The 25236-nt window shown below is 34.7% G+C and overlaps 2 protein-coding genes across 3 annotated transcripts in view; both read left to right on the top strand.

The window, feature by feature from the left end:
• The first annotated feature begins 14678 nt into the window (after positions 1 to 14678).
• On the top strand, positions 14679 to 20897 carry LOC120328592 (uncharacterized). The gene is made up of 12 exons (XM_078114416.1): positions 14679 to 14908; positions 15062 to 15190; positions 15790 to 15946; positions 16312 to 16432; positions 17222 to 17342; positions 17880 to 17975; positions 18606 to 18720; positions 19110 to 19276; positions 19559 to 19770; positions 20216 to 20475; positions 20551 to 20803; positions 20892 to 20897. Exons 1-12 carry the CDS (start codon positions 14779 to 14781, stop codon positions 20895 to 20897), a joined length of 1767 nt encoding a protein of 588 aa, XP_077970542.1. The 5' UTR covers positions 14679 to 14778.
• LOC120328256 (E3 ubiquitin-protein ligase rnf213-alpha-like) overlaps positions 20896 to 25236 on the top strand; it is a 37089-nt gene continuing 32748 nt past the window's right edge. For both annotated transcript variants that reach the window (XM_078114330.1, XM_039394693.2), the window contains exons 1-4: positions 20896 to 21102; positions 21177 to 21256; positions 21664 to 21829; positions 22003 to 22098. In XM_078114330.1, coding sequence (XP_077970456.1) covers positions 20971 to 21102; positions 21177 to 21256; positions 21664 to 21829; positions 22003 to 22098 — 474 coding nt within the window. In that variant the 5' untranslated portion in view covers positions 20896 to 20970. The remainder of the gene's footprint in view (positions 21103 to 21176; positions 21257 to 21663; positions 21830 to 22002; positions 22099 to 25236) is intronic.

The raw sequence follows: 25236 nt of genomic DNA, 5'->3' as shown, positions 1-25236 counted from the left end.
ATATACAAACAATTAAAGTTAGCATTCGCTTTCATATAAAATAGTATTCTTCAAATTCATCCCAAGGAGGCAAGGACTTATGTAAACCCCTGGCTATCATTCCATTTCCAGGTACATGGACTTACAACCTAAGTGAACATAGAGAACTTGAATTATGGTAATAACAAGATTTACATATTTATCCGGTGGAGAGAAACTATTTTGGTTTATCGACCACAAATTGTTGTAATAATAATGTAGGATAAAAGTAAAATGTTTATCATTCAATAGTGTAACGGGATAAAACCAAGTCAGTCATTCCGGGCAATATACAAAGATGAACAAATGATAAAAAATATAGTTCATGAACTCATATACAAAACTCAGATGAAAGCAAAAACAATAAAATTACATAGTCCTAATAAAATGATCATTACACACTACATATTCATAGACCATCTAATACTTGCTACATAAAGGCATTGCCGGATTCCCAATATCAATAAGCATACAGCCACGATTCCCCAATGACTCAAAACCTCGGTGAAGATTATCCCACAAATTAGACACCAATACTACAATGGACCTCAAGATTCATGCAACTAATTATAAATCTTGCATTTGAGTTAACTTAAATATCCGAAAATGCTTTTGATAAAATATTTCGACTGTTGCATCTAGGTAAGTATAGAGTTATAATATTGGCAGATTGGGTTTACTTGGCCTCGAACTTGGTAAATTAATTAATGCAACATCTCGATAAAGTTTAATATAAGCACTATAATAAATTTATGGCACTCAAGATGTTATGTTACAGGAAAAAAATGAATTAATATCATTCTATTACGTATGCTAACTCAAACTTTATGAATCGGCATTGGGACAGGCCATAATTATATAAAATTGTAAACAAAATATTTTTTGCAATTAACTAATTCCATATAAACATTCTATGTAGAGTATTTATCTAAACTTAATGATTATAACAATATCTAGGCAATACCATTTCTCTCATCACGACATATTCTCTGAAATGAATGAATGTACAAAATATCTTAATAGAATTTTACATGCATACATCTCAGTATAAACCAATTGATAAACTTAAAATGTCAATAAAAGTAAACAAAAAATTACTGATAAGTTAGGGTGGATTCAAATTTGCATCAGTTTGTAGATTTGTGGAAGACTAAAATGTCTTCTAAAATGAAATGCCAATATTATTCAAAATCCTATAGAATTTGAAATGAAATAAACAATTAATATTTACTATCACTAAAGTGTGAGATATTCCAGAAACGCAGCAGGAACCAGATATATGGAAAACCGAAAAGATCTATTTCCTGAATTTGAATGTCACTGGAAGACTTTATGAATTAATTATGTTTTTGAAATTTTAACAGCTTTCACAAAACTGAGCTGGTCAACATACAGACATAAGCAAATCCGAAAGTTAAGATTCAAGCACAACTTCAATCAATTTCTTCCTATGGAATGATTTAGTAGAGAACTTGCCAGCTACTGAGCTAGCAGTTTGTGATGTATATATTCATTGCTCTAAATGTATAGTTGCAACAAACAGCTTTTGATTACTGCGTATACTGACATAGTTAAAAATAGTTTTTACAAGTACCAAAAATTGAGTTACGACTGTACATGGTTCAATCGGTCTGCAAATTCCCAAATTATATTTTTAATAATTCTAAGCATTAGAACTGTTGAACCATATCTTCACACTCACAGACATTCAGTCACAAATTATCTCCTGAAAGTTTATACACTATACGACAATAAAAATATCTCCAGACCTAGTACTTTCGCATCACAACTGCATAAGAACGGATAACTGGATAAGATTGGAAAAACATAGGAATGGACAAGCAGACAAGAGAAACACTTTAAAATTACAGAATTGGGACTACAGGAGTGGAATCACCTTTATTTCAAGCCATCATCAAAGCACATGCTTCCTGCAGTTCTGGCTATCAATTTTTATCTGCACTGATGTTTTTCTACAGTTTTGCAAAGCAAAAATTCAATCAATAATTTATTTCGGTACTCTGACATAAAAATAAAACAGCACAAAATGTAGACAGACAAACAAAATGCATAGGCTACCTGGAAGACGAGCATAACTTAAAATAAAGTTAAAAAAAACGTGTAAAAGTACGCACCCGCCCACCAAAAAAAATATAGAGATAAGAAAACACATTGCTGGAGGGATCTATGAACAACTTACACGAAATAATACCGGTAACAAAATTTAGGTAACGTTAGATAAATTTATTCCCCATAAAATTACTGGAATAATTGAATGAAGAAAGGCCCAGGAGGCTACAAACAAGCAACTGACTGACTGAAAAGCCGTTCTACAGTTCTAAGTTACTCCAGTACCGTAAAAGCGCCTAACTTCGGACAGTTCCTAACTTCGGACAAAATTTTTGAACGGCCATATCTTGGCTAAAATGCGCCGTATATTGCTAATTTTAAATTTTATAGGTTGCGCTGTTATATCTACATCTATTCTCGTCTTTTTTAATGTTGCATAATTATTTTTTTGGTAAAAAAACGAAAATTTTGCCGAAAATTGACTGCCCGGCATTCAACGGCGCAGAGCGTCGCTCCTACTGAAGCTATCATCGTCAAAATACCATCATTCGGTAGAGGGCGACAACAATGTATATAATTTATTTGAGTGATCGCAAGATGTCGTACAAGATTTAAATAAAACCTAAAATTCTGAATTATAAATTCCGTAAGAATATTAAGATTTCACGCAGCGTCAAAATTACGTCAACCTCACGTAGATTATTTTTCGCTCACTTCCGACACGACGTCACACTGCGTCGCGGAAATGAATTTTGACGCCAGACACAACGGAGCCAATATCAATTTCCGTCAAGATAAAGACGGCGTTCCAATGTAATATTTTTGTATTTTTTTCGGTCATGTATGAATATATGCCAAAATTACATTAATGAAAATACATGTCACACTTAATCGATGACGTTAAAAATCGAATATATAAAACTATGATAATTCCAACGTCCATATGGCACAGTGCACTGACTTAACCATTATTTTATGATTAGTAGTCGAAATGACAGTTATTGAATACGGCCTGGGTGAATTTTATTCACTCGAAATTAAAAATAAATTTAATCTCCAACAAATAAACGGGACCTACATGTTTACAAGATTAAGTTGAATTTTAAATTGAACTTTACAATCGGATTTACCGTGTGTTTGATATAAATTATCATTTATAAAGATAACCGCGCAGAATAAAAAAAAGCTATCCGTCGAGAATATTAATACTTCAAAGACTTCGATAGAAGCCCGTTAAAATACTTCATTGTGGATTGAAACGGTTTGCATCAGATATATTCACGTATGCATTTCCTGATTAAAATGACTAACGTGTTATTATACTCATCTGAAGTATCGAAAATAACGAACGAAAGATGTAAACACAGGACGACGGAAGTTTCAAATAATGCATTTTCGTCGTGAGGTCAATGTTACGTTACGACGACGATCGAGCGTCTTATCTTCACGCAACGACGTGATTACGTCATCCGCATCGGAAGCCTCTTTCTCTCTGTGCGTCGCGGTTACGCAGTGAAGAAAATGACTGTCCGAAGTTAGGGCAGTGAAGGATAACGGTCAGATGGCGAGAAATATCGATTATTTTAATAGTAAAAATAGTTCAATTGAACCGAAATTTGCAGGGAATGTAAATTACCGCACGAATGTTTTACCGAGCAATTTTGGCACCATTTGGACAATAAATGGTCGAGTTATTGACGAAAATATAGTAATTTTGTCCGAAGTTAGGCGCTTTTACGGTATTCCTTTTTCAACTCTGCTTCTCGCTGTAATCTGTTTTTTTGTAAGATATTCCACAAAGTAGGGTAATATGCAATATGCGAGCGTTAAGTTATGTCTGTACCGGTATGTCGTGGAATAGGCCTACTGGAATATCAGAATACAGTACAGCAGTAATACTGTAATATGGGTTAAGGGATCATGTCTGCATGTTGATTGTCCATTTGCCGATCTAAGAACACGGGTCTGCTAGTACAGGTACGACTTTACGAGTAAGCCAGAAGTGGACAATCTACACATAAAATAAACTTATAGCTTATGGTACTTATAACGTTAAGTCCAGAGTTCAGCTGTATCATGACAATTCCGCAATTGAAAATCGGTGGTTCATCAACTATTATGTAAACTTGAGTACCGAAAGACGATATTGGAATCACGCACATGCCTAAATTTTATCTGTAACGCAGTGGATTGCATTTATTTGCCATCAAAATACAAAGCCTTTGAAAACCCTGCACCCAACGCACAAAGCTTCACCACACGCAACCCCTCCGCAACCAAATTTGGTTTCACCCGCGCGAGATTTTAGTCACGTGACTATTAACTTACAGTGTGTCTGGTCCGGTATGTTAGTCGTTGGTCTGGTCAGGGAATATAAACCAAGCTACATCGTTTGCTACTTGTGTCTGTTGTTGCTCTACAAGTCCAGGATATTCGTAGTGAGTTTTTAGTCGGCAATTAGTGGCATATGACGAAATACCTCTACACAAACTGTATGGGAATAAATGTTTGATCTTGTGAGTCCTATGCTTACAGCCGAAATTTTCTTTAGTCTTATGGCGTCTTCACGCAACAAATAGCAGCAGTTATCTCTATGCTCGCTATATAATAAATCTGCTGAGCCTAAGCATATTCTCGTATCAATATGAGCAATGCATTTCAAACAGATGCTTTTTATTGTTAGTTCTCAGTTTCATTTTTTGGTATTATTTTAACCTTCTGGCGAAGTTCCTGAGGTCATCAATGGATGGAACGTACTTTACGTAAGATGTGGGCTGTTCCAAGACTAAAGTTTTTCGGAGTTTTCCTGCATTGATTTTTCCTGGAATATTTTTCAAATTCTTTTCTGATAAGTGCAAGCGTCCCCACCACCACAGGTATTGTTGAAGTTTTAAGTCGCTACATCTGCTATCTCGATTTCTAAATCTTTGTATTTCAAATATTTTTAGAGGTTTTTCTTTCGGATGGTATAGTAATAGGCACATCAATTAGCAGACAGGTCGGGTCTATTTGCTCTAATAGTTTTGTCAGTGTGAACAATAAAATCCCACAAAATTGTTACATTTTGATTTTCTGTTACCGATGAAGGATTTGGTATGCCTCTCTGTATATTCTGTCGGTGCCAAAACTTTAAACCGACGGAGCCGCACGCAATCAATTGTGCGCGTGATCCGCGATGTGTCCCTCTTTTTCATTCTAAGCTACCGACGGAGCCGAATGCAATAAAATAAATTTCAATTGTTCGTATTTTGCCCAGACATTGTGATTTAAAAGGCGACATCTTGCTTAAAAATAATCTCAAGTGCGAAAGAACAAATCAAGTATGACAAATTCCAAGATCGCAAAAATACGACTCCAATTTATTTATAGTTGGCAGTTTATCACATATTTTATGTTATTTTAGAATAAAATTTTTTCAATTTAGTAACCCTAATAATAATCTCGAACCAAACGTGAGTAATGATGAGCACAATTACATTATAACGACGAGACACGTTAAATGCTCGCATCGGCCATGGATTGAATATTTTACGCAACAGAAATCTCGTTATCCGTTTTTTTAATCGCGAAGTATGTTGCGCGGAAATTTCCGATTCCAATTTTGAACCACCTCCCTCTTAAAAATCCTGGCTGCGCTCCTGCTTATAAATAATGTCATTTTTTAATTCCGCCGCTTTACCATATTTCGAGGCTATATTGTTGTCAGATTTTATCAAAGCTGTTATTGCTTCTTTGAACAGTTACAAAATTTTGAAGAGTAATCGAATAGCTCGCGGAGCTCCTGGGTTTCTCTCGCGGAGCCCTGGGGCTCCGTACGGAGCACTTTGAGAACCTATGCACTAGAGCAGGGCTACTCAACTGGCGGACCGCGGTCCGAATCCCGACCTTTCGGGTATTCGATTCGGACCGCGCATAATTCTTTATTTTGGATCATTAGCCCCACATTTGAAGTTTCCTTTACAAAATCACTTTTATGGATTTAAAAATATAGATGGAAGAACTATAACGCCACAACAAACAATTTTGATTAGCTAATAATCATTAGTCGGCCAAGGAATTGCGTGTTTAAGGATGCCGAAATATAATTATGGAAAGTCCGGACCCAAATATTTTGGAAGTTTTGTACGCGGACCTTCGGTAAAAATAGTTGAGCAGCCCTGCATTAGAAGGTGGTGTATTTTGTTTATTGTCATCAATTTTCGTGTTTCGGTAGCAAATTGTTTGATTTCTTGCTTAGTCCACTTGATGGTATTGTAACTGCACCGAACTACTAGTATTACGAAACTGTTGATTGCCTTGAAGATGTTTACAGAATTCAGCTCACTATTCAAAACCGATCGAAGTCTTCTCAAATATTTCTTTTTGATAATTTTTTCATGTCTGATTCCATCAGCTTTATGTAGTCCAAGGTAACGATATGTTGAATCGCTATTGAGTTCTCTTATTGTAGTTTCTTGATATAATTGTAAATTAGATTTTCGATATAGTATACCTGTGCTTTGGCACACTTGTCGAGAATGTCATCACTGAATGATTTCACAATTTTCAATAATATTTCAAGTTGGCGATCTTTTTTTGAATACAGCTTCAAGTCATCCATATAAAATAAAAGTGATATTTTTTGTTTCAAAATTTCGTAGCCACAACCTGTTTTTTTTTCAGCAAAGTGCTAAGCGTAGCCAAGGCAAGACGTGAAAACGAGTCGCCTTAGCATAATTATTATATTATAATATATATAATGACCAATCAGCAAAGCAACAACGGTGACGTAACAATTAAAATTTCAGTATATAGATTTTCAAGCATGGTCGTAGTGTTGACATTGACTCGTTTTCGTATACTGTATTTGGAGGATTATTTAGCAGAAGAACTATCTCTGTATCTGGTAGCCTACCGCTAAAACATTGGTTTCACAAAAATATAAATCTTTACAATAAACGAGTTACAACGGGGTGGAATTTTGGCAGTGAATTTAAAATAGCATAGAAAAACTATCCAAATTTTTCTATGCTATTTTAAATCACACACATACATCAAACATTTTGAGGAGCACTCTCATTCCTCGTAGGCTTACCATACGTCCCGCTTTAGTCGGGACAGTCCCGCTCTTTAATTAACGTCTTGTCCCGCCGTGCCGACAAGTCAGCAAAAAGTCCCGCTTTGGCTTTCAGCCCTCCAGCATAACACACGAGCATGTTCTCGTTACTGTTGTTGCTGTGTAGCCCAGCGTTAGCCCACTTACTGAAGGTGAATGCGCTATTTTGTTGTTTCGTTGTTTCCCGCTAACATTGTTAGCAAACGTATCACCTGTAAAATCAATTGTAATTGTACAACGTCTTTTTAAAGGTGATATCTATAGAAAAGCATGCTTGGGCGAATAAGTAAATCTCAATGCTTGAAAACGGCAGACTATTCAATTGTTCTTTATTCTTTTTGCTGTACATGAAAAAATATAAATTCGGATCATGTGTATCGTTAGCGTCTATTCCTTTCTATTTTTCGAAATGAACCCGGTATTTAGACAGAGAATATGCGCATGAACTCTTGATGACAATATGGTCAATGAAGACAGTCGGGTTGCCTTTTAATGTAGGCCTATGTAGTAAAATCGGAAACTGTAAAGTTACAGGATTACAGCTAAGGGATCGTGTTTTTGGAGGCGTCCCGCTTTGAAGTCAATAAAATATGATACCCTAATCATTTGATAATGGCAAAAACACAATATTGGCAGTTTTTTTCAAGGTCCCATACACACCATACGTTGAAAGTCAGTCTCCGTGTCATCGATACGAATATGCCTCTTCTGCCGTGTAGCCAGTAGCACTTCACACAAAAGGAGAGGTATTGTGGGAGGCTAAGGGAGCGATATAAGCACAATAAAGAGAGAGAGAGATTTATTATTTCGTCAACCAAAAAATACAGTCATCAATAAAATAGCAACAGCAATAAAGCTGTTATGGTATGGACAGGAATACAGAAGGAAATAAAAGAATTACTGCGGAATTCGGAACGTTCTCACGAATAAAATGGCTACCTCCACCATCAAGTCTATGCTTCCGGAAACAAATAACTGGCTAACTAATCCCACACCCGATAGGAACTGATAACCGGACGAGAGGCCGTGATTCGCCATATGATTGAGCCGTCTTATCGGCTTTCCACTCCCCCGGGATAAATATGTAAATCCAATCCAAAATAGAGAAGAGTCTAGCCATGATTTCAAAAAATACTGTGAACCGCAGTAGCTCAAAGTCGCGACATCATACAAATATTCTGTTCAAACAGTTTGTGCTTGATTGCATTTCATACATTTCAGTCTGAAATGATACACATCTTTTGCATCTCATTGATTTCTTCGCACTTTTATTATTATTTTAAAACTCGATACTTATGTGTCGTTTGGAAATTTTTTTCAGTTCATCACACGATGCTTTTTTGTCCCCGTAACCAAAACAGTGAAAACCCCACTTTTGAAATGATCAAATCCCATTTATAAGCTATCGAACAAATATTGTAAAGCGGTTTCTAAATATAGGTCACCACCAATACAATAAATAAATAGTAAAATAAATCATTCTCTGTAATGAAGAAACACGTGGATTTGGAAACTCGGTTCATAGTAAGTAGTCAATGTTTTAGGTCTGTAGACAGAATTATGAAGTGCAGATTCAAATGATTGGGATTTCAATGGGATTAATGACTCATGTGGCGATAAAAATCAAGTTTTTTCCAAGTCAAGTATTCGTGGCCAACCTAAAATAAGTGCACTGTTTCAAATAAGTCATGGATTTTCGATTCCGCAAATCAGAAAACATTGCTTGTCCTGGCGTAAAATCAATTCCGCAGAACAGAAACTTAGTTGAAATTGCAGAAAAGAGCAAAATGGCATGGTTTAGTTGTTCCCATTGCTTATATCATCATCACACATTATTGGCCTCTTTGCCAAATATATACATCAGTGGTTCACAACCTTTTATGGCTCGTGGCCCCCTTTCGGTGCCTTTTTGCACTCGTGGCCCCCCTGTTCGCCATTCCAAAAAAATAAATGTATAGAATGGTATAATGTTTTTACGACCTATTATGGAATGCAAAAGCAAACCACAGACAAGGTAGTATAGGCTTTTTAGTACACAGTTTAAGGAAATCTTGCGATTGGAACTGCTAGGCTTTTCCTTTGACAGAATGACAGAAACCGATGTCAAAGTCGTTCCCCTGAGGATAATTATAGTCATGGTGGTTTTGGAGTTTAGATGGACGATAATCACATCTCTGTCATCTCTATTTACTCCGGTAAAGCCAAAGTAACTGTCGTTCACATTTACGTATTATGGGCTTTGGAAGTTTACAAATTGTTTTTTGCGTCCATAACACGATAGCGAAGGTCATCTCCCAGTCGAGTGAAACCGTTCGTCTGCAGGTATTAGGCCTACTGGCAAACTATTTTGATTTGTAGATTCCAAATTCTATCATGATCAAACAATTCACGCACAAGAAAGTGAATACGGTACATCCTGTGATCGCAAATAATCTGTTCTGGTAATGAAACTTGGGTGCACGCCTGAACGGGAAATTATTTTTAAATGAAAGTATGCGAACGAAGTCGTTTTATGATCAGTTATTAGCCCCCCCCCCCCCCCCCTTGAACTACTTCGTGGCCATCGGCCCCCGGTTGAGATCCACTGATATACATGATCATTTAAATTGCATTCGATATCCTGTTTCAAATTCAGAAATATTTGCTGCAATATTTTTTCATTTTTTCTTATGGTATCGAAATATTTGCAATAAGCGGTCCGCCAAACCATTTAGTGGCGCCCTTGTCAACACTCAGATTAATCGAGTATAAAGTTCAATCCGACAGTTCATGTTTTAAAAAGCCCTCACATGGGTATAAGTACACAACGATATTGGCTCTTGTTGCTGCGTTAAATCTTCCGCCGTTTGGCCCGGTGCCTTTATTGCTGGAATGGTAAGCGATAGCCGCACTCTCTTCTCTTGTCTTTCCCGTGGCACTCTGGTGATCGCTATTTTTAAATATTTCCGTTTCCGTATTTCCTATATCTCATTAGGAGCTTAGTCAGTTATTTACCGTACCACATAATGTTAATACATTTACATTGCCGTTGTCTGTGTCACTTTTTCGTCATTTCCGTTTTGCATGGTTTTTCAATTGAGCACATGAGAAAGCTATTTTTTGTGTGGTTCAGCTTGATGTCTGAAGCTGGTTTGCCCACCAACAATAAATGTTGCACTCGCGTGATATAGAATATGACAATGAAAACGCAATGGGAAGATTGCGACAGGTGGTGATATAAAATGTGAAGTAAATTATGGTTCAAGATTTACACTTTCCAACATTATGGGTGCATGAGATTGGAATTTAAAGTGCATTTTCAATTTATAGCTTGTTCACAATAGTGTGCCTCGAAAGATTCTCACGTGTGCGCGGATTGGAGGGACTTCTTGGAATTGTCGACGAAATGCGGGTGTGCTGGCAACGACAGAACCTCATTTCAATTTTATTTGTTCTTCAAAACAGGCACACCCATCATATTAGCGTTTGCAAAATATATTTTTTGAAGCTAACTTAACTTTTTACAGGTGTACCACAATTTTTTTTTAATTTGCTCACATTTATGGCCGCAAGCAAAAAAGTTTAAATACCACCGGTTTATTCGCTAGCTGCTATAAACTGCATTATATCAATTTACGAATAAAGTCACTTTTCAATAGTTGCTACTATTTTTTGTCAGCTTTATTATACCTCTCAACAGCCCCATCATTTAGATTTGCAATCGGTGTCATTAACCATCTTTATTAATAAATTCTCCGCTTTCAAATAGGTCATAAAACTCAGATTGCTGCAAAATGAATGAATCGTGTGTTGATTCTTGCCATTTTACAGCGATGTCAGTGAAAACCATTCGATCATCATTTTAGATTAGGAGAGTTAAATAACACGAATAAAAGCTATGACCATGCTCACAAAAACATAATACAGTATAAAATCCACATATAAACTAATATGCTGACCTGTACATTTTAAAGGAGGAAAATTATTTCGGAAGATATACAGATTTTCATTAACAGCGGGGGCTATTATAGGCACACGGGTCGATAACACCGATCAAATTAAAAAATTTATTTATTTTGTAAAAGTTAAATTTTGTTTTCAGCGGATCTGTTGGTATATATATATATATATATATATATATATAAATTTGTTTGCGAGCTCACCCAGAGCATCGAAAAAAAAAATCTTGTAAATACCCGGTTAGCAGTGGGCTGGAGACATCAATAACATTTTTAGCACTTTAGTGAAAGATACCAGAGGCTTCTTTAATGCGCTGCTTCGTTTCGCTGACGTGCATTCATATCGGGAGGGAATCTCTTCCTATTGGATTATCTTGTGCGTTGCTAACTATTCAATGTAAGCTTGACTTGAAAAAACGCGGATATTTCAGCAAATAATATGATATGACAGTTTCAATTGTAATTCGTTTTTAGTTTCCTTTTACAATGTCCCGAACCTATCCGTTCTAATTGTAAAAAAAAACGCTTCGACGCAATGTTGTTTTACAGAAGAAGTCTTTAGTTAATATTTGTATTGTTCAAAAAACCTCACTTTAGGCTCAGAATATAATGAATTGTGTAGCGTAGCCGAAACGGAAATATTCCGGCAGTTTATAAAATAGCAGATCGTTGCATGACGTTAGAGATAGCAGTGATGCTTGTACAGTGCCTTGTTTGGGAGGAAGGCGTAAATATGTGTCTTACAAAAAAATCTGGCTCTAAAGTTAAACTAGGCCGAGATGATGTCGACGCTGATCAGTGGTAATCGATTTTATACATTTATCTCGCTAGTAATAGTATATTTGTCATGTGTTGTTACATTTGGGCGGTGCCAGACGATTGTATTTCAAAATAGTTATTTTGAAGGTTGGCATTCTTATTTAGCACAATATAGCGGAAAACCATTGATAGTATTAGAGACAATTACAGAGCTCTGACTGGACGAGAGTCACGATGAAATGAGCAAAATCGAAATAAATCATATTTATTCAGACTACAAAGATAGTGTATTATTAAAGTATTCATTTAGGTCAGACGGGAATGATCCGTTTTAACGTCCATTTCGTTTGCTTGGGTAACTTTGAATGTAAAGGCCCGTTAGTTACGAGAAGGAGTTAATGTTCTGTTTCCTCTCCCTAATCCGTGATCAGTTTTTCTACTGTAACTTTATTCAAATATTTGTGGTTTTGGGGCCATATCTTTGGCTTGGTGCCTCTGATCACGGGCAGAACGCGCCCGGCTTCTGTACCCTTGACCATTGGTGACGGTTTTAATGGGTAAAGGTAAATTTCAGTGTACACACCCATGTATTGAAATTCTATATTCGTCCATGAATGCTTTAGAAACAGGCCGCGTGATATACATTTATTGCAGAAGATAGATACTATTTCAAAAAAGCCCAATTTATATAAAATTTTGCTATTGATTCTACAGATTTCTTGATATTTTTGAGCTCTTTTCACCTATTTTCCTCATACGTTATAAAAAAAAATGTATTGAAAGTCTATATTCGTCCATGAATGCTTTAGAAACAGGCCGCGTGATATACATTTATTGCAGAAGATAGATACTATTTCAAAAAAGCCCAATTTATATAAAATTTTGCTATTGATTCTACAGATTTCTTGATATTTTTGAGCTCTTTTCACCTATTTTCCTCATACGTTATAAAAAAAAATGTATTGAAAGTCTATATTCGTCCATGAATGCTTTAGAAACAGGCCGCGTGATATACATTTATGGCAGAAGATAGATACTATTTCAAAAAAAGCCCAATTTATATAAAATTTTGCTATTGATTCTACAGATTTCTTGATATTTTTGAGCTCTTTTCACCTATTTTCCTCATACGTTATAAAAAAATAAAACTACAAAAATAGCGGATTTCGAAATGGCCACATCAACAATTACTGTAACTTGCTACTTGCTCATCCAATCAATGCTAATTTGACGTATGCGCAATCGTTTTCATGCATATCCTACTTGCCTATGAAGCAGTCATAGATTTTAGAAATCAAAACGCGGATGTGTTTTGGCAGTCGTCCACGCTTCAAAACCTATTAAATTGGAATTTTGGATTATGAATTTAATATCAAAATCGCATTTGAGTTAGAATGTTGATGCCTAAATACAGACAAGCTTGGGAAAGAAAAGCTGACGACCGTGGCCAGTGCCAAGTTTAAACCATAGTATTCTCGCGGCATGGTAAAACTTGCACCTGAAATGCTGCAGGATTCATTTCCCTGATTCTAATTGATCTGCGTTGTCGTCACCGTTGCCAATGTTAAACGTGATTTTAGTCTAAACACAAATTAAATTGAATTTTTCCACTGATATATACGATTAACCGATCAGTAGTGAAAAATACGTTTAGTTGAAGTTTTTTTTTTATCACTAATGTGCATTTGCTGCAAAACTTATCGTGATGTTGAAGCGTTTTATTTGTATAATATTTAAAGTACATTGAAATGACGTATCCGTGTTTGCATTTGACTAATATGTGATCATAACCAATAAAATGACGTTTATGCTAGGTACAGACTTGTTCCGCGTTCTACGCTGCAAATCGTGGGCTACAATATCCTCCCACGTTCCGCAATGCTTCGACCATTATTCGCTCTACTGATTGTTATTCATTGTTTGTATGAGTTTTGACTCGCTTTTTGTGGGCTGTGCGTCTCGGCGTTGGTAAATCCCCCGTTCCGAGACAGCGATCGTTTTTGTGTTACTATGGCTATGAATACATATTAGGTATTTGTATTACCTTCAGCTACGGTTTGCCTAAACCAAGGTCACTTACCCGAATTCTAGTCGCCAAATGTTTAGAAATGCATTAGCAGGTTTTGAAAAGGAGAGACAAATGAATTAATCATCTACTCATATTCATGGGGTTTAGCCAACCAGATGATATATTCGCGAGATCGCTATTATGGTATTATGCATTTATTGCTATTCAGCACTTCTTTGGGCAAGTTACAAAAGGCAATTTACTGGCTCCAAAAATCGTTGGTTGCGAATAATTGAAGATCGCAACTCTAATTACAATAGTAGCATAGATGTAATATAAATGGTACTAGACACCAGAAAAGGGTTTTAGTCCACCTTGGGAGAATTGAAATTGCATCAAAAGTACTGCATTATTCTTTTTATTCTCACAATTTTATTCTTGATTAAGCATTGCTTATTTGTGCAGGTTACAAAAATGTAACTTATTTTATTTATTTAAATTGTGCATCAGCAAATTAAAAGGGTTCTATATTATTCAGGAAACTCGGATTATATTAATCAATGAGTTGTAATAATAATGCTACTCCATTAGTGGTTGATACTTTTTTATTGAGATCTCTTTTAAGACATTGTAAGATTTTTCGTTGTAAAATTTGCATAATAGTGATACTATGATAAATGCCATTGTTTATTATCACTGTATGGAATTAATTTCTAGATTATTTATGTTGGCCATGATAAGTTCAACATCAGATGGTCATTGTACATTTATTTTGATTTAGACTGAAATATTTAAAATAATAATAAATGATATATCAACAAGTGTCATAGAAAGACTGGAATAATGATTATTCATTCTCTCAATGCCATTTAATAGTGAATATCAAAAACATGGTGGTACCACAGAATGTTGATGCATTGAAAAAAGAATGCATTGCAATTGTGCTACAAAAGTTTTTCAAAGAAGAACAAACTTTGAAGCTTGCTGAACTACTTCACAAAAAAGATGCAATTTCTAAAAGTAAATGATGGAATAATTTTGTATTGTTAAAATTTTATTTTGGCAATATGGTAGAATTTGCCGCAAATGGACATGTATAAAAGACTATTTTTTGCAGTATCTTGTCTTTTATATAAAATGTCTCTATATTCATTTTAATTCATATCGTTACAGGTTGTCATGACAAAGTGTGTAAAGGTCTTAAAAGCAAAGAGAAGTCTAATGAGGAAAAGATTGAAAAAATTGTCAACTCATTGGAACAACTTAAATTTGTGAACTTTGAATATGCACTGTGCGTTGAAGGTGTGCATCATAAGTTTATGAAAACTTGAATCCATGTTTACTCTCATGTTCATTTATTATTCTGCATTCCAAAAAATTGTAATTCAATACAACTGAAAATATGTATGCAAAATAAACTCATTTATCATATAGTAATGTTAAATTGACTATGTGTTTAATGTCTTACACTCTGATTATCAGCTTATTTCACTTTATTCTCACCTTATCTCAATCACCGTATTACTTTTCAAATCATTACTATTCTTGCTTTGCACTAACTTGGAATATTAGGAAATGAAAGGAGTTTTTAGTTCCATTACTACACAAATGTAATAAATTTTCACAATAATTTGATTTGTTTATTTTACCTTGCATATACTCATATGTATCAATGTTGATAAATATTTTGAATTTCACTCTTTTTAAAGCTTCTAAATTCAGATATTGTTCTCATTCAGCTTGGGTAGCAATTTTTTACAACCCAGGTGGGTTGAAGGTATGGAATATTTGACTTGCAATACCAATATAGTTACACTAATTGTATTAACTACAACAACATTGCACTAATAAAATTTGCTTAGCTAATGCAGAAAAATGAGTTTTTTTTTTATTATTTATAGAGTTTCCTGCCGATCAAGAAACAAAGGAACTTTTATTATCAATTCACAAGTCACAAACACCCCATCTCTTTATTCTGATAAAAAACTGGAACCTGTTGGCTCAACCTGAATGTTTTTCTGAATTTAGAGACATTCTGGGACTACAGTTATCTGGAAGGTAACATACATTTGCTTATTTTATATCAGGAGGCATCAATTTCTGATTTTGCCCCTAATTTAATGTAGAACCCATGATTTGTTGGCCCTGTGATTGGTGCATTGTATTAAACATTAGGAACAACCTTATCATCATACTTGACTTGGTCTGATAACTAGATAGGGAGGGATGGTTTTACATATGATATCCCCCTACCCAAAATAAATATATAATATTTTATTCCTATGCATGATACAGATTAAGGTTTTCAAAGGCTCAAATGTACTCTGTAGTAAATATTCAAAATATGTAATGTAGGGCCTTACTCTGTTAAATAACATTTCCAAAAGACATAGTTTTATCATACTTTAACTATACCTTTTCAGTTCGGAAGATGATGTTATTAAAGTAAGAAAAATGATCATTCTTGCACTTGAAAAACTTCACCAACCAGATGAAGAGGGAAAAAAAGTTGTTGAAGCAGCTATGGACTTTATTAGGGAAAAGGTAAAAAAAATTATTTTAGACAGAGTCCAATTCAATGGAAATATATATGTGTTATAAACAGTGCTGGGTAGAAGCTTCTAAACTCGAGTTGCAAGTCGATTGACAGGTCATCCAAGTCTTGAGTTGAGGCTGAGTCTCACTGGTGCTTAGTTGAACATGGTTTGGAGTCATTTTATTTAGATGACTTGAGTCACTCGAGACTTCGATAACTAGTGACTCAATTATTACTCTAGTGGAGTCAGTGACTCAAGGCTTCCCAACGCCGGATATGCGCAAAATTATTTTTTTATTGTTCTGTAACTTTGAGTTTAAGTTTTTTGCATCACAAATAGCAAAATGCTCAGCAAGAGTAATGCAGAAATGGCTTGTGTTTGAACCTCTTAAAACCAACAATATTCATTCAACAATACCATACTTCATGTTATGTCAAATTTACTTGGTTGTATTTTGATATACCGGTAGTTAATTTGTTTACATTTTATTTATTGTTTCTAACATAACTAAAAAACAAAACTTTTAAAATAGTGAGATTTTTGTAACAAAAATTTAAAATGTATTTTGAACTCATAATGTCGTAAGATGGCCAATTGCACAAATGAATCACAAAAAAGAACTAAATCTTGGCATATTTTGTTATTGTATTGTTATTTGTGACAATGAAGCAATTTTTGACTTTGTTCTATAAACTAATTTCAATGAGATGAAACATTTTATTTTGTTGAATAATACCATCAAAAATATAGTTTATAATATTGTACTTTAAACCTATATATATTTTTTTATTTATAGTCTGAATTTATCAAATCACTAGCATCAGATGTTCATACGGATGATCAATCACAGCAGAAGACGAAAGGCAATTCTGATGATATTAAAAATTCTGAAAGAAGTGAGTCTCAGTCACTTGAAGGTGAGAATTGATTGGTAATTTTGATTTGAGTAATCAGACAATAGGTTTAAGCTCGATAGGCTCCTGCTATAGTAATTTGACCTTTACATATTTGTTCTCCTGTTGTTTGGTGTGATTACAGCATTCTAAATGGATTTTCAATAAATTATATTTATATAAAACAACTACCGGTATATCAAACTAATAATAATATATAATAGATTCTAGAAAAGCAACAGTGGGGAGCAGAATTTTATATTTATTTTTATTGTATGGCCCATACTTTAATATAATATAAAGTGTATAATGCGACAATGCCTAATCTAGTAAGTAGTGAATATTTTAATTATTTAGTTAATATCCCATTTTATGGTAATCTTAATGTTTTCAATAAATTACTTCTGAATATTTTTTCTCTGTATGTAGAATTAAAATGCATTTGTTCATTCATAGTAATATCACACAGTGACACAAAGTATGTGCAAATATGTGTTAATATTTAGTAATATACCTTTGCATAATAAACATTTTAAATAGGTGATGGATATTTTTTGACAGGAAATAACTCACAAACTTCTGATATGGTTCAATTTCAAAGAAAAAATTATTTAAGGCCTATGAGCAGCAGCATTTTGGGACAAAATACAGAATTTTGTAAGTTTAATATATTCAATTACAGCTTTTGTATGTACATCATGGGTATGTAATTATTACAGCCTATTTGGAAAGCCTTCTATGTTACAATCAGAATTTCAAGGTTGTTAAAAATTCATCATGAGATAATTTTACTAATTTTGGCAAAATTCTTGGGAATTTGATTTTGAATTTCAAACCAGATAATTTGAAAATATGAGTATGACTGAATTGAAAACATGACAAACTCTAGCTTCCAATTTCGAAGCTAACTTTCAAGCTCTGTTTGCAATGTGAGTTTGTCCATGTAGTACATTTATTTCTCATGTTTTAAATCTTATTTGAAGTTTTGGCAACTTCACTGAATTTCTGTCATTTTTTGTAGCATGACATTGTTCAAAATGAATTGTTTTATCTTGTCTGGAATATTTAGCTCTTATTTTTTCATTTTAATTTGAGAATCATTTATTTGTAATAAAGTTGCGTCTACATTTCACTTTGAGAAATATATATATATAGTTCCCCCTGTGTATGCTGCAGATATATCACTAATCTTGATTTTTCGGGGAAAGACTTTAATTGAAGGTGTGTGAACTAAAAATTGTCATATATATTTGATATATTTTCATATGTTATTTTCATTCATTCAAGCTATAGAGTTCAGAGCATTAGTAGCTGATACCAATGCTTTGCCGACGAATACAATTTTACATATCAGATTAGAGGGTTATGGCTGGAAACCAATTCCAATGGATTTTAATGAAAGGTAAATGTAATTGCATTGTTGGTGTTCAACTACTTCTTTTCAAAAATTGTTGTTGTTGTCGAGACTTCATATTTACCTATAGATTGTCTGAAGGGCAGCTGTTTTTCACCAAGATTTGCAACTTTTTGCAATTGCTTCACCTCATGAATATTTTTTTTTATCGATTCCTGATATGTTTGTGATTCCATATTTTAATGTTATCATTAATGTCATGTTCATACAGGTGCACTGCTTTTTTCGATAACAAGCGAAGTGTTGACAACTGTTTCTTTAATTTGTGTTTATCATATTTAATTCTAATACTTTTTGTGTCTTGCTTTTGCTATGTTGGAAACATTTTCTACAGTAAATAAAATAATGGTGTAAACATTTTTTACTTTTTCTGACAGAAAAAGATACTTTACCTATCGATGCGTCTGTGACACAAGCTTCAATGAATTACTAAAATACAAGTTTTGTTTTCCTAACAATGGAGAAGATCATTCATATCTTAAGCATGAAAGGCTGCCTTATGATAATTTTGGTTACGCTAATCGTGAAGTCAGTCTCAGAAAGGGTGAATAAGCCTTAAAATTTAGAAATATTTTGCTGATGTTTCTTTTTGCTGATGTTGAACAATTTTTAAATTATACAATTTCATTCGCTAAACTCGTCATTTTTATTTGCCTAAACTGAAAAACTTACAATATTTATTCAAATAAAAATTTATAGTAATTTCAAGATTGAGATATTGACAACATCCTGTTCAGAAATCATATTAAAAAAACAGAATTGAAGATTCATTATCTTCATGGTAATTTTTTTTTATCAAGATATTCATCATCATTAATATTTATAGTGGAGACACAACAAATGATCATCATTAGTATCTGTTTATTTGACCACTCTGGTTCCTGGGAACGAAGGTGCTGTGAAGCTATGGAAAAAGTTCTTCCTCCATTGGGTGTTTCTGATAATGAAACTTCAGCAGCTGTTGATATATTCCTATGGATGAATTGTGTTAAGGGCGGGTGGTATATCAACAGAATAAATCATAAAGCACCAGAGAATGTAAGTCTAAATAATGCCCTTCAAGATGTTTCAATAAGAGCAATAACCAGGCATCAGGAATGAATACTATAACAGTTGACATCGAAGATTAAATATTCCCATACTTGACCTACTACTATCTTTGTATGTGGTTACTCTTTTCTATGTAATGAAGCGATCTCATTACCTTTTACTTTCCTCAGTATAAATGATACAAATTTGTTTTACTTTTTTTTTCAAATATTGATATCATCTTGTTATAAATTCAACTACGGTAAATCAATCTTGCAAACTTACAGAATTGCTTCACTACCTGATGAAGGCAGAAAGTAAACTAACATTACACTTAAAACCACTATTGAAGCACATACTTTTAGTATGCTAGATGACATAAACACTCTTGCAAAAATACATAGGCACTTTTTAATCTATATTTACTAATTTTACCAATTTTTGTTTTCCTTAGGTGTTTGAAAAAATTTTAGTCAAGTGGCTCAGAGATACCAAGGAAAAAATGTCTAGTAATATCAAAGATGTATTGGATCAACTATCTGCAACTTTGTCTCTTGTTGTGTCCATTGCATATGAAGAACATAGAATTTGTTCGAGTGAATTGCTGTCTCTTCTGTTTCAAATGCTGAGAATTGATCAACTCAAATCTGACAAGGATTGTAAAAAATTGTATTCATATGCCATGAAACAATATGAGCAATCCGAGAACTTAGGGTGAGTAAAAAAAAAACATTTGCTATGTTCCAGTTTACTTTTATGAATTTTAAATTAATTCTTTTGATTAAATAGAATCAGGTTGCCTACTTTTCGAGAGGCTATTGATTGGCTCTACAAGCAAATACCTAGTAAACCGAATATGGAATGGATTCTAAGTTTGCCACTGTACTGGCTCATGATTCATGGTGGAGACTCGAAAAAAGAAGTTCAGCTGAGGAAACCTATTAAAAGTATTTTGTATTCACAAGCTAGTCTACCAAGGATAAATGACTTAGACTGGAACAAAGTGTGGCAAAGATGTCGAACATGCTCACATGAAAGGCAAGTATTTTCTTATATACTAATCATATAACTGGTCTATGGCATGAGTAAAGTACTGCTTTTATTCTTGATGTTCCTTTATCTACCTTCAGAAATGAATTTCTCGATCAGTCTCAGAAATGTGTGGAATTGGCCAGACTTCATCCATGGATAATAAATACTTTTCACTTTATGTTGCTTGATAAAGAATTTGCTTCATTAGTGTTGAAAAGGGAAGAATTTAGAATTGTTGAATATTTTAAAGTTGATTCTGCTTTACACCAATATTTGGAAGGCTTAAAGAAAGGACGGTTGTCAAATCTTGTAGGTGTAACATATTAGTTTTACAAAATTTTCTTTGTACAAATTTTGAACTAAATATGTTGCTATTATTATAGAGAATAGAAGAAAAAAAAGATTGTGAAAAATACATATTGGAAAAAATCAGAAAAGAGAGTTCTACGCTCGCAGAATTGGAGTAAGAGTTTTTAAATAAAGTTCAAAATTTTAGCGCATGATTCAGTTATTTTTCCAATCTTCAGTTCAAGACATTCATACACAATTTGTTCTCAGTTTTATTTAATACCTCTATTATTTTTTAACACTACATCTTCCCCATATAACTCCTTAGTTTTTGTGCATCTCATTTACATTTTAAAGTTGTTGCAGAAAGTTATTACCCTAACAATTTGTTTTCATTCTGTGTCCAAGTGGGATAGATGGTTGTTTATCATGTTAATTGGAATGAGACAAGCTTGCATATTCTAACTAACTGTCACTTGATTTTGAATAACTAATTAATACACTTAATGGCAAAATATTTCATAAATGGGAAGTTCTGCTGTATTTATACTATACTAATACTTATTTAATGGCATTTTACAGCAGGCAATGTGAAGATACCCAAGAAAAATTGGAATCTTGTTTAAATTTGCTGAGATTCACCAATGATTTTCTTGGACGAAAATCTCCCATTGTGAATAATAATGAAGTTCTAAGGTTGTTGGATATCGTGAGAGAAACTGTTACCTGGATCAATATGTTGAAAATGGTACAGTTCTCACTTTCCAATTTTCAATTATATTTCAGTCATTTTAGATTGATGTATTTTAAAGCATGCTTATTTTTGTTATATACATGGAGTCAAAATTCTTTTTTGTTCAGTTGAAGTAAAGATTGTTCAATAATTTTTGAATAAAGAAGAATTTTTATATAAACTTTTAGATTGATCAGAAGAATGTTGGAGATGCCATAAGGAATTTGATTGACCTGATAACCAAAGGAATTCACAAGAAGCCAGTGGATAAAGATGAAGTAGAAGTATGTACTCCTAATAAAGTGTTAAAGTGTTCAATTTTTCTACTGTTATACACATTTTAGATTTCTTATGAACTTATGAATGTGAGATTAATATTTCAACTGCCAAACATCAACTTGTGAATAGGATCGGATTTACATATTTATCCCAGGGGAGAGTAAAGCTGATAAGACGGCTTATCCATATGGCGAACCACGGCCTCTCGTCCGATTACCATTCCAAGTCGGGTATGGAATTAGTTATATTGTTTGTTTTCGGAAGCATGGACTTGGTGGTGGAGGAAGCCGTAACCGACCAGCGGTTACGTGAACCACCTAACGACGGCGAGGAGTTCAGCAATCCTCTCGCACATAACCATCCTTGCATGGGATTCGAACCTGCGAACTCACGCAGAGTATTTAGAGGTGCGGTGGCGAGCGTATTCCTAACGCTTAGCCAGTTGAGCCACACCGCCGCGCCGTGCTTTCATGTTTATAAATCTTCAATTCTTGCTGTTTGATAACCAGTTGGAGTTATTCATAGTTTGGGGAATTTATATCATATTGATTCTTTATTATTGTAATGATATACATTTTTACCATTGAGAAAATAAACACTGCATCTGCTATACCAGTGGCAGTGGTTCCCAAACCGCGAGGCAATAACGGTCTGTGTAATGATTAAATATGGCTCGTCGAACTTGTGTGGAATAGTTTAACACTTTATGTTTCTACCTTTTTTCACATTCTAGATATTGCCAATTGTTGCATTATTATCACAGTATATATTTGTAACAATTCAATTGTACCGGTATCTTAACTATATGTACTGGTATCGGACCATTGCGGATGCTCCCCTCTCTAGGCCGTGAATAACCTTTCACTTCTAACTTTAGACCAGAGGTTTGATTGATTGATTGAGGGGTTGGCAAACTACAGCCAACAGCCTACAGGCAATATAATCCGGCCCGCGACGCTTCACTGAATTATATTACCGGAACAACTGTATTGAAGATTATATTCTTTACGTAACAGAATTTGTTCTGAGACACTTAATTACATTATAACCTAACAAGTATAAAATTCACAATCACTCGTTTAATGAGCCTATAAATTGATTATAATAAAACAAATGGCAACGGAACATAAAAAAGTTGATTCTGAGTGCAAATGGTTTAATGGCGCAGAAAATATTCAAATGATCAGTCTTTGCGCGCTGCTTGAAATTTAACTGAAATCTGTGTGAAAAAATGTGATTCATTGGCCATTCCTTCAGTTATTAACTTTCTAAAAATATGTGCGGCCTGCCAATGACTTGTAACTCTTAATTTTGGCTCATGATCGATAAAAATTTGCCGACCCCCGCTTTAGACCCTGGTCAATCGACTTTGGGAACCACTACTCTATATAATATATTATCTTTCAATATCATTTTCCCATCTTTTCCTTTATTTCTTTGTTCTATTGTCAGAAAATATATAAGAACATAATATTCTACCACAATAAATTTTTTCTTATCAAAGTGTTTATCAACATGATGTTAGGAAAACTCAATATATTTACTTTTTTCAGTGGCGGCGCGTCAATAGGGCCAACCGGGGCAATGCCCCGGTTGTTTTTTCGGTATAATAAAAAATATTCGAAAAATACCTCAATATCGGTTGCACAGACTGTCTACACTAGCCATATTCTCCCGACATGGTTCATTTTTCGCTCGCAATCCCTTCGCCGAACGTCGACGGGGCGACGCCGATTTTGCCCCGGTTGCTCATTGTATGTCTTATTCTCTTTTTTATCTTCCACTCGCCGCGTTTGTCTCGTTTGTTTTCTGTTTCTTTTACTAAATCATCGGGGCCGATCAGGGCTAGCCCCGAAATTATGACGACACAATGCCGACGTTTCTTACAACAACGTGTTGACATATTCACGCATTCCTTCTCGTTCGTTGGTTGCTTGAACAGTTGATAGTTTCCTCGCCTTCGTTTTTGTCGCTTGTTTCGCTATTTGAATCAGTTAGAGACCTTTAGTCCATTTGCTTTCGATCTTCCACATTCCTTTTGAGCTCCTCACTTCTTTCCGGCTTCGCATTTCTTAGCCTTAGACCTCATAATGAATAAGGTTGATGCAGTACTTCACACTCCGTTTTCGCAGCTGCCGCTGGAACAAAAATTAGAGGTACAACGTCTTGGGCCTTATCAACCAAAAAATTGTTCACTGGAACAATCCCATGACGGAGGAAAGCGTCGGCGTACATTCTGCGCAGAAACTTGGTATAAAAAACCTGAATGGTTGTGTTACAGCGAGGACAAAAATGCACTTTTTTGTTTTTATTGCCTACTTTTTGCTACCGCCCGTGACTCACGTTGGTGTAAATTTGGTGTTAGAGATCTTAAACATCTTTCCGAGCGTGCCAGGGATCATCAATCTTCTATGGGGCATCTGGACAATGCAGTAAAATACCGAACATTCGGAAATGTCAATATTGCAGCACAGTTGGATGAAGGACGCGCAGTTTCTATTCGTCGGCACAACCAAAACGTCGAGAAAAACCGCCATGTTCTCGGTCGATTGATAGATGTTTTGAAGTTCATTGGTTGTCACGAGCTGTCTCTCCGTGGGCACGATGAACGGGCTGGCTCTTCTAATAGAGGGGTATTTTTGGATATGGTGGAATACACCGCATCCCTAGATACAGTATTGAGAGATCATCTTGATGCCGCAACTGTTTCGAAAGGGACATCTAAGAATATCCAAAATGATTTGCTCGACTCAATGTATAAAATTTATTTACAACATTTGGCTCTGGAAATTGAGAATTGCCAGTTCCTTTCGATTCAGTCTGACGAGACAACTGACATCACGTGCGTTTCCCAACTGGCTGTGATTTTTCGGTTTGTGAAAGATGGTAAACCTACCGAGAGATTTCACAGCTTTGTACCAATCGTTGATCGCACAGCTTGCGGGATATCGGCTGTACTGAAAGAAGTGTTACAGCCTTACAACGCGAAGTCAAAATTGATAGCTCAAACTTATGACGGCGCGGCAGTCATGAGTGGGTCGGGACATGGTGTTCAAGTTTATATAAAAGAAGATTTTCCTCATGCGCATTTTTTACATTGTTATGCACACCAATTTAACCTCGTTATTAAAAATATGTGTCTT

The sequence above is a fragment of the Styela clava genome, chromosome 7 (assembly GCF_964204865.1).
Source record: "Styela clava chromosome 7, kaStyClav1.hap1.2, whole genome shotgun sequence".
NCBI classification, from domain to species: Eukaryota; Metazoa; Chordata; class Ascidiacea; order Stolidobranchia; family Styelidae; genus Styela; species Styela clava.
This window is presented reverse-complemented; position numbering and strand designations above follow the sequence as displayed.

Excerpts from the sequence above, each read along its gene's own strand:
- LOC120328592 (XM_078114416.1), top strand. The coding sequence starts at position 14,779 with ATGGTGGTACCACAGAATGTTGATGCATTGAAAAAAGAATGCATTGCA. Across the intron at positions 17,976-18,605 it reads GGGACAAAATACAGAATTTT|CTATAGAGTTCAGAGCATTA; the intron begins GTAAGTTTAATA and ends CATTCATTCAAG. Across the intron at positions 19,277-19,558 it reads TGAAGTCAGTCTCAGAAAGG|TGGAGACACAACAAATGATC; the intron begins GTGAATAAGCCT and ends TAATATTTATAG.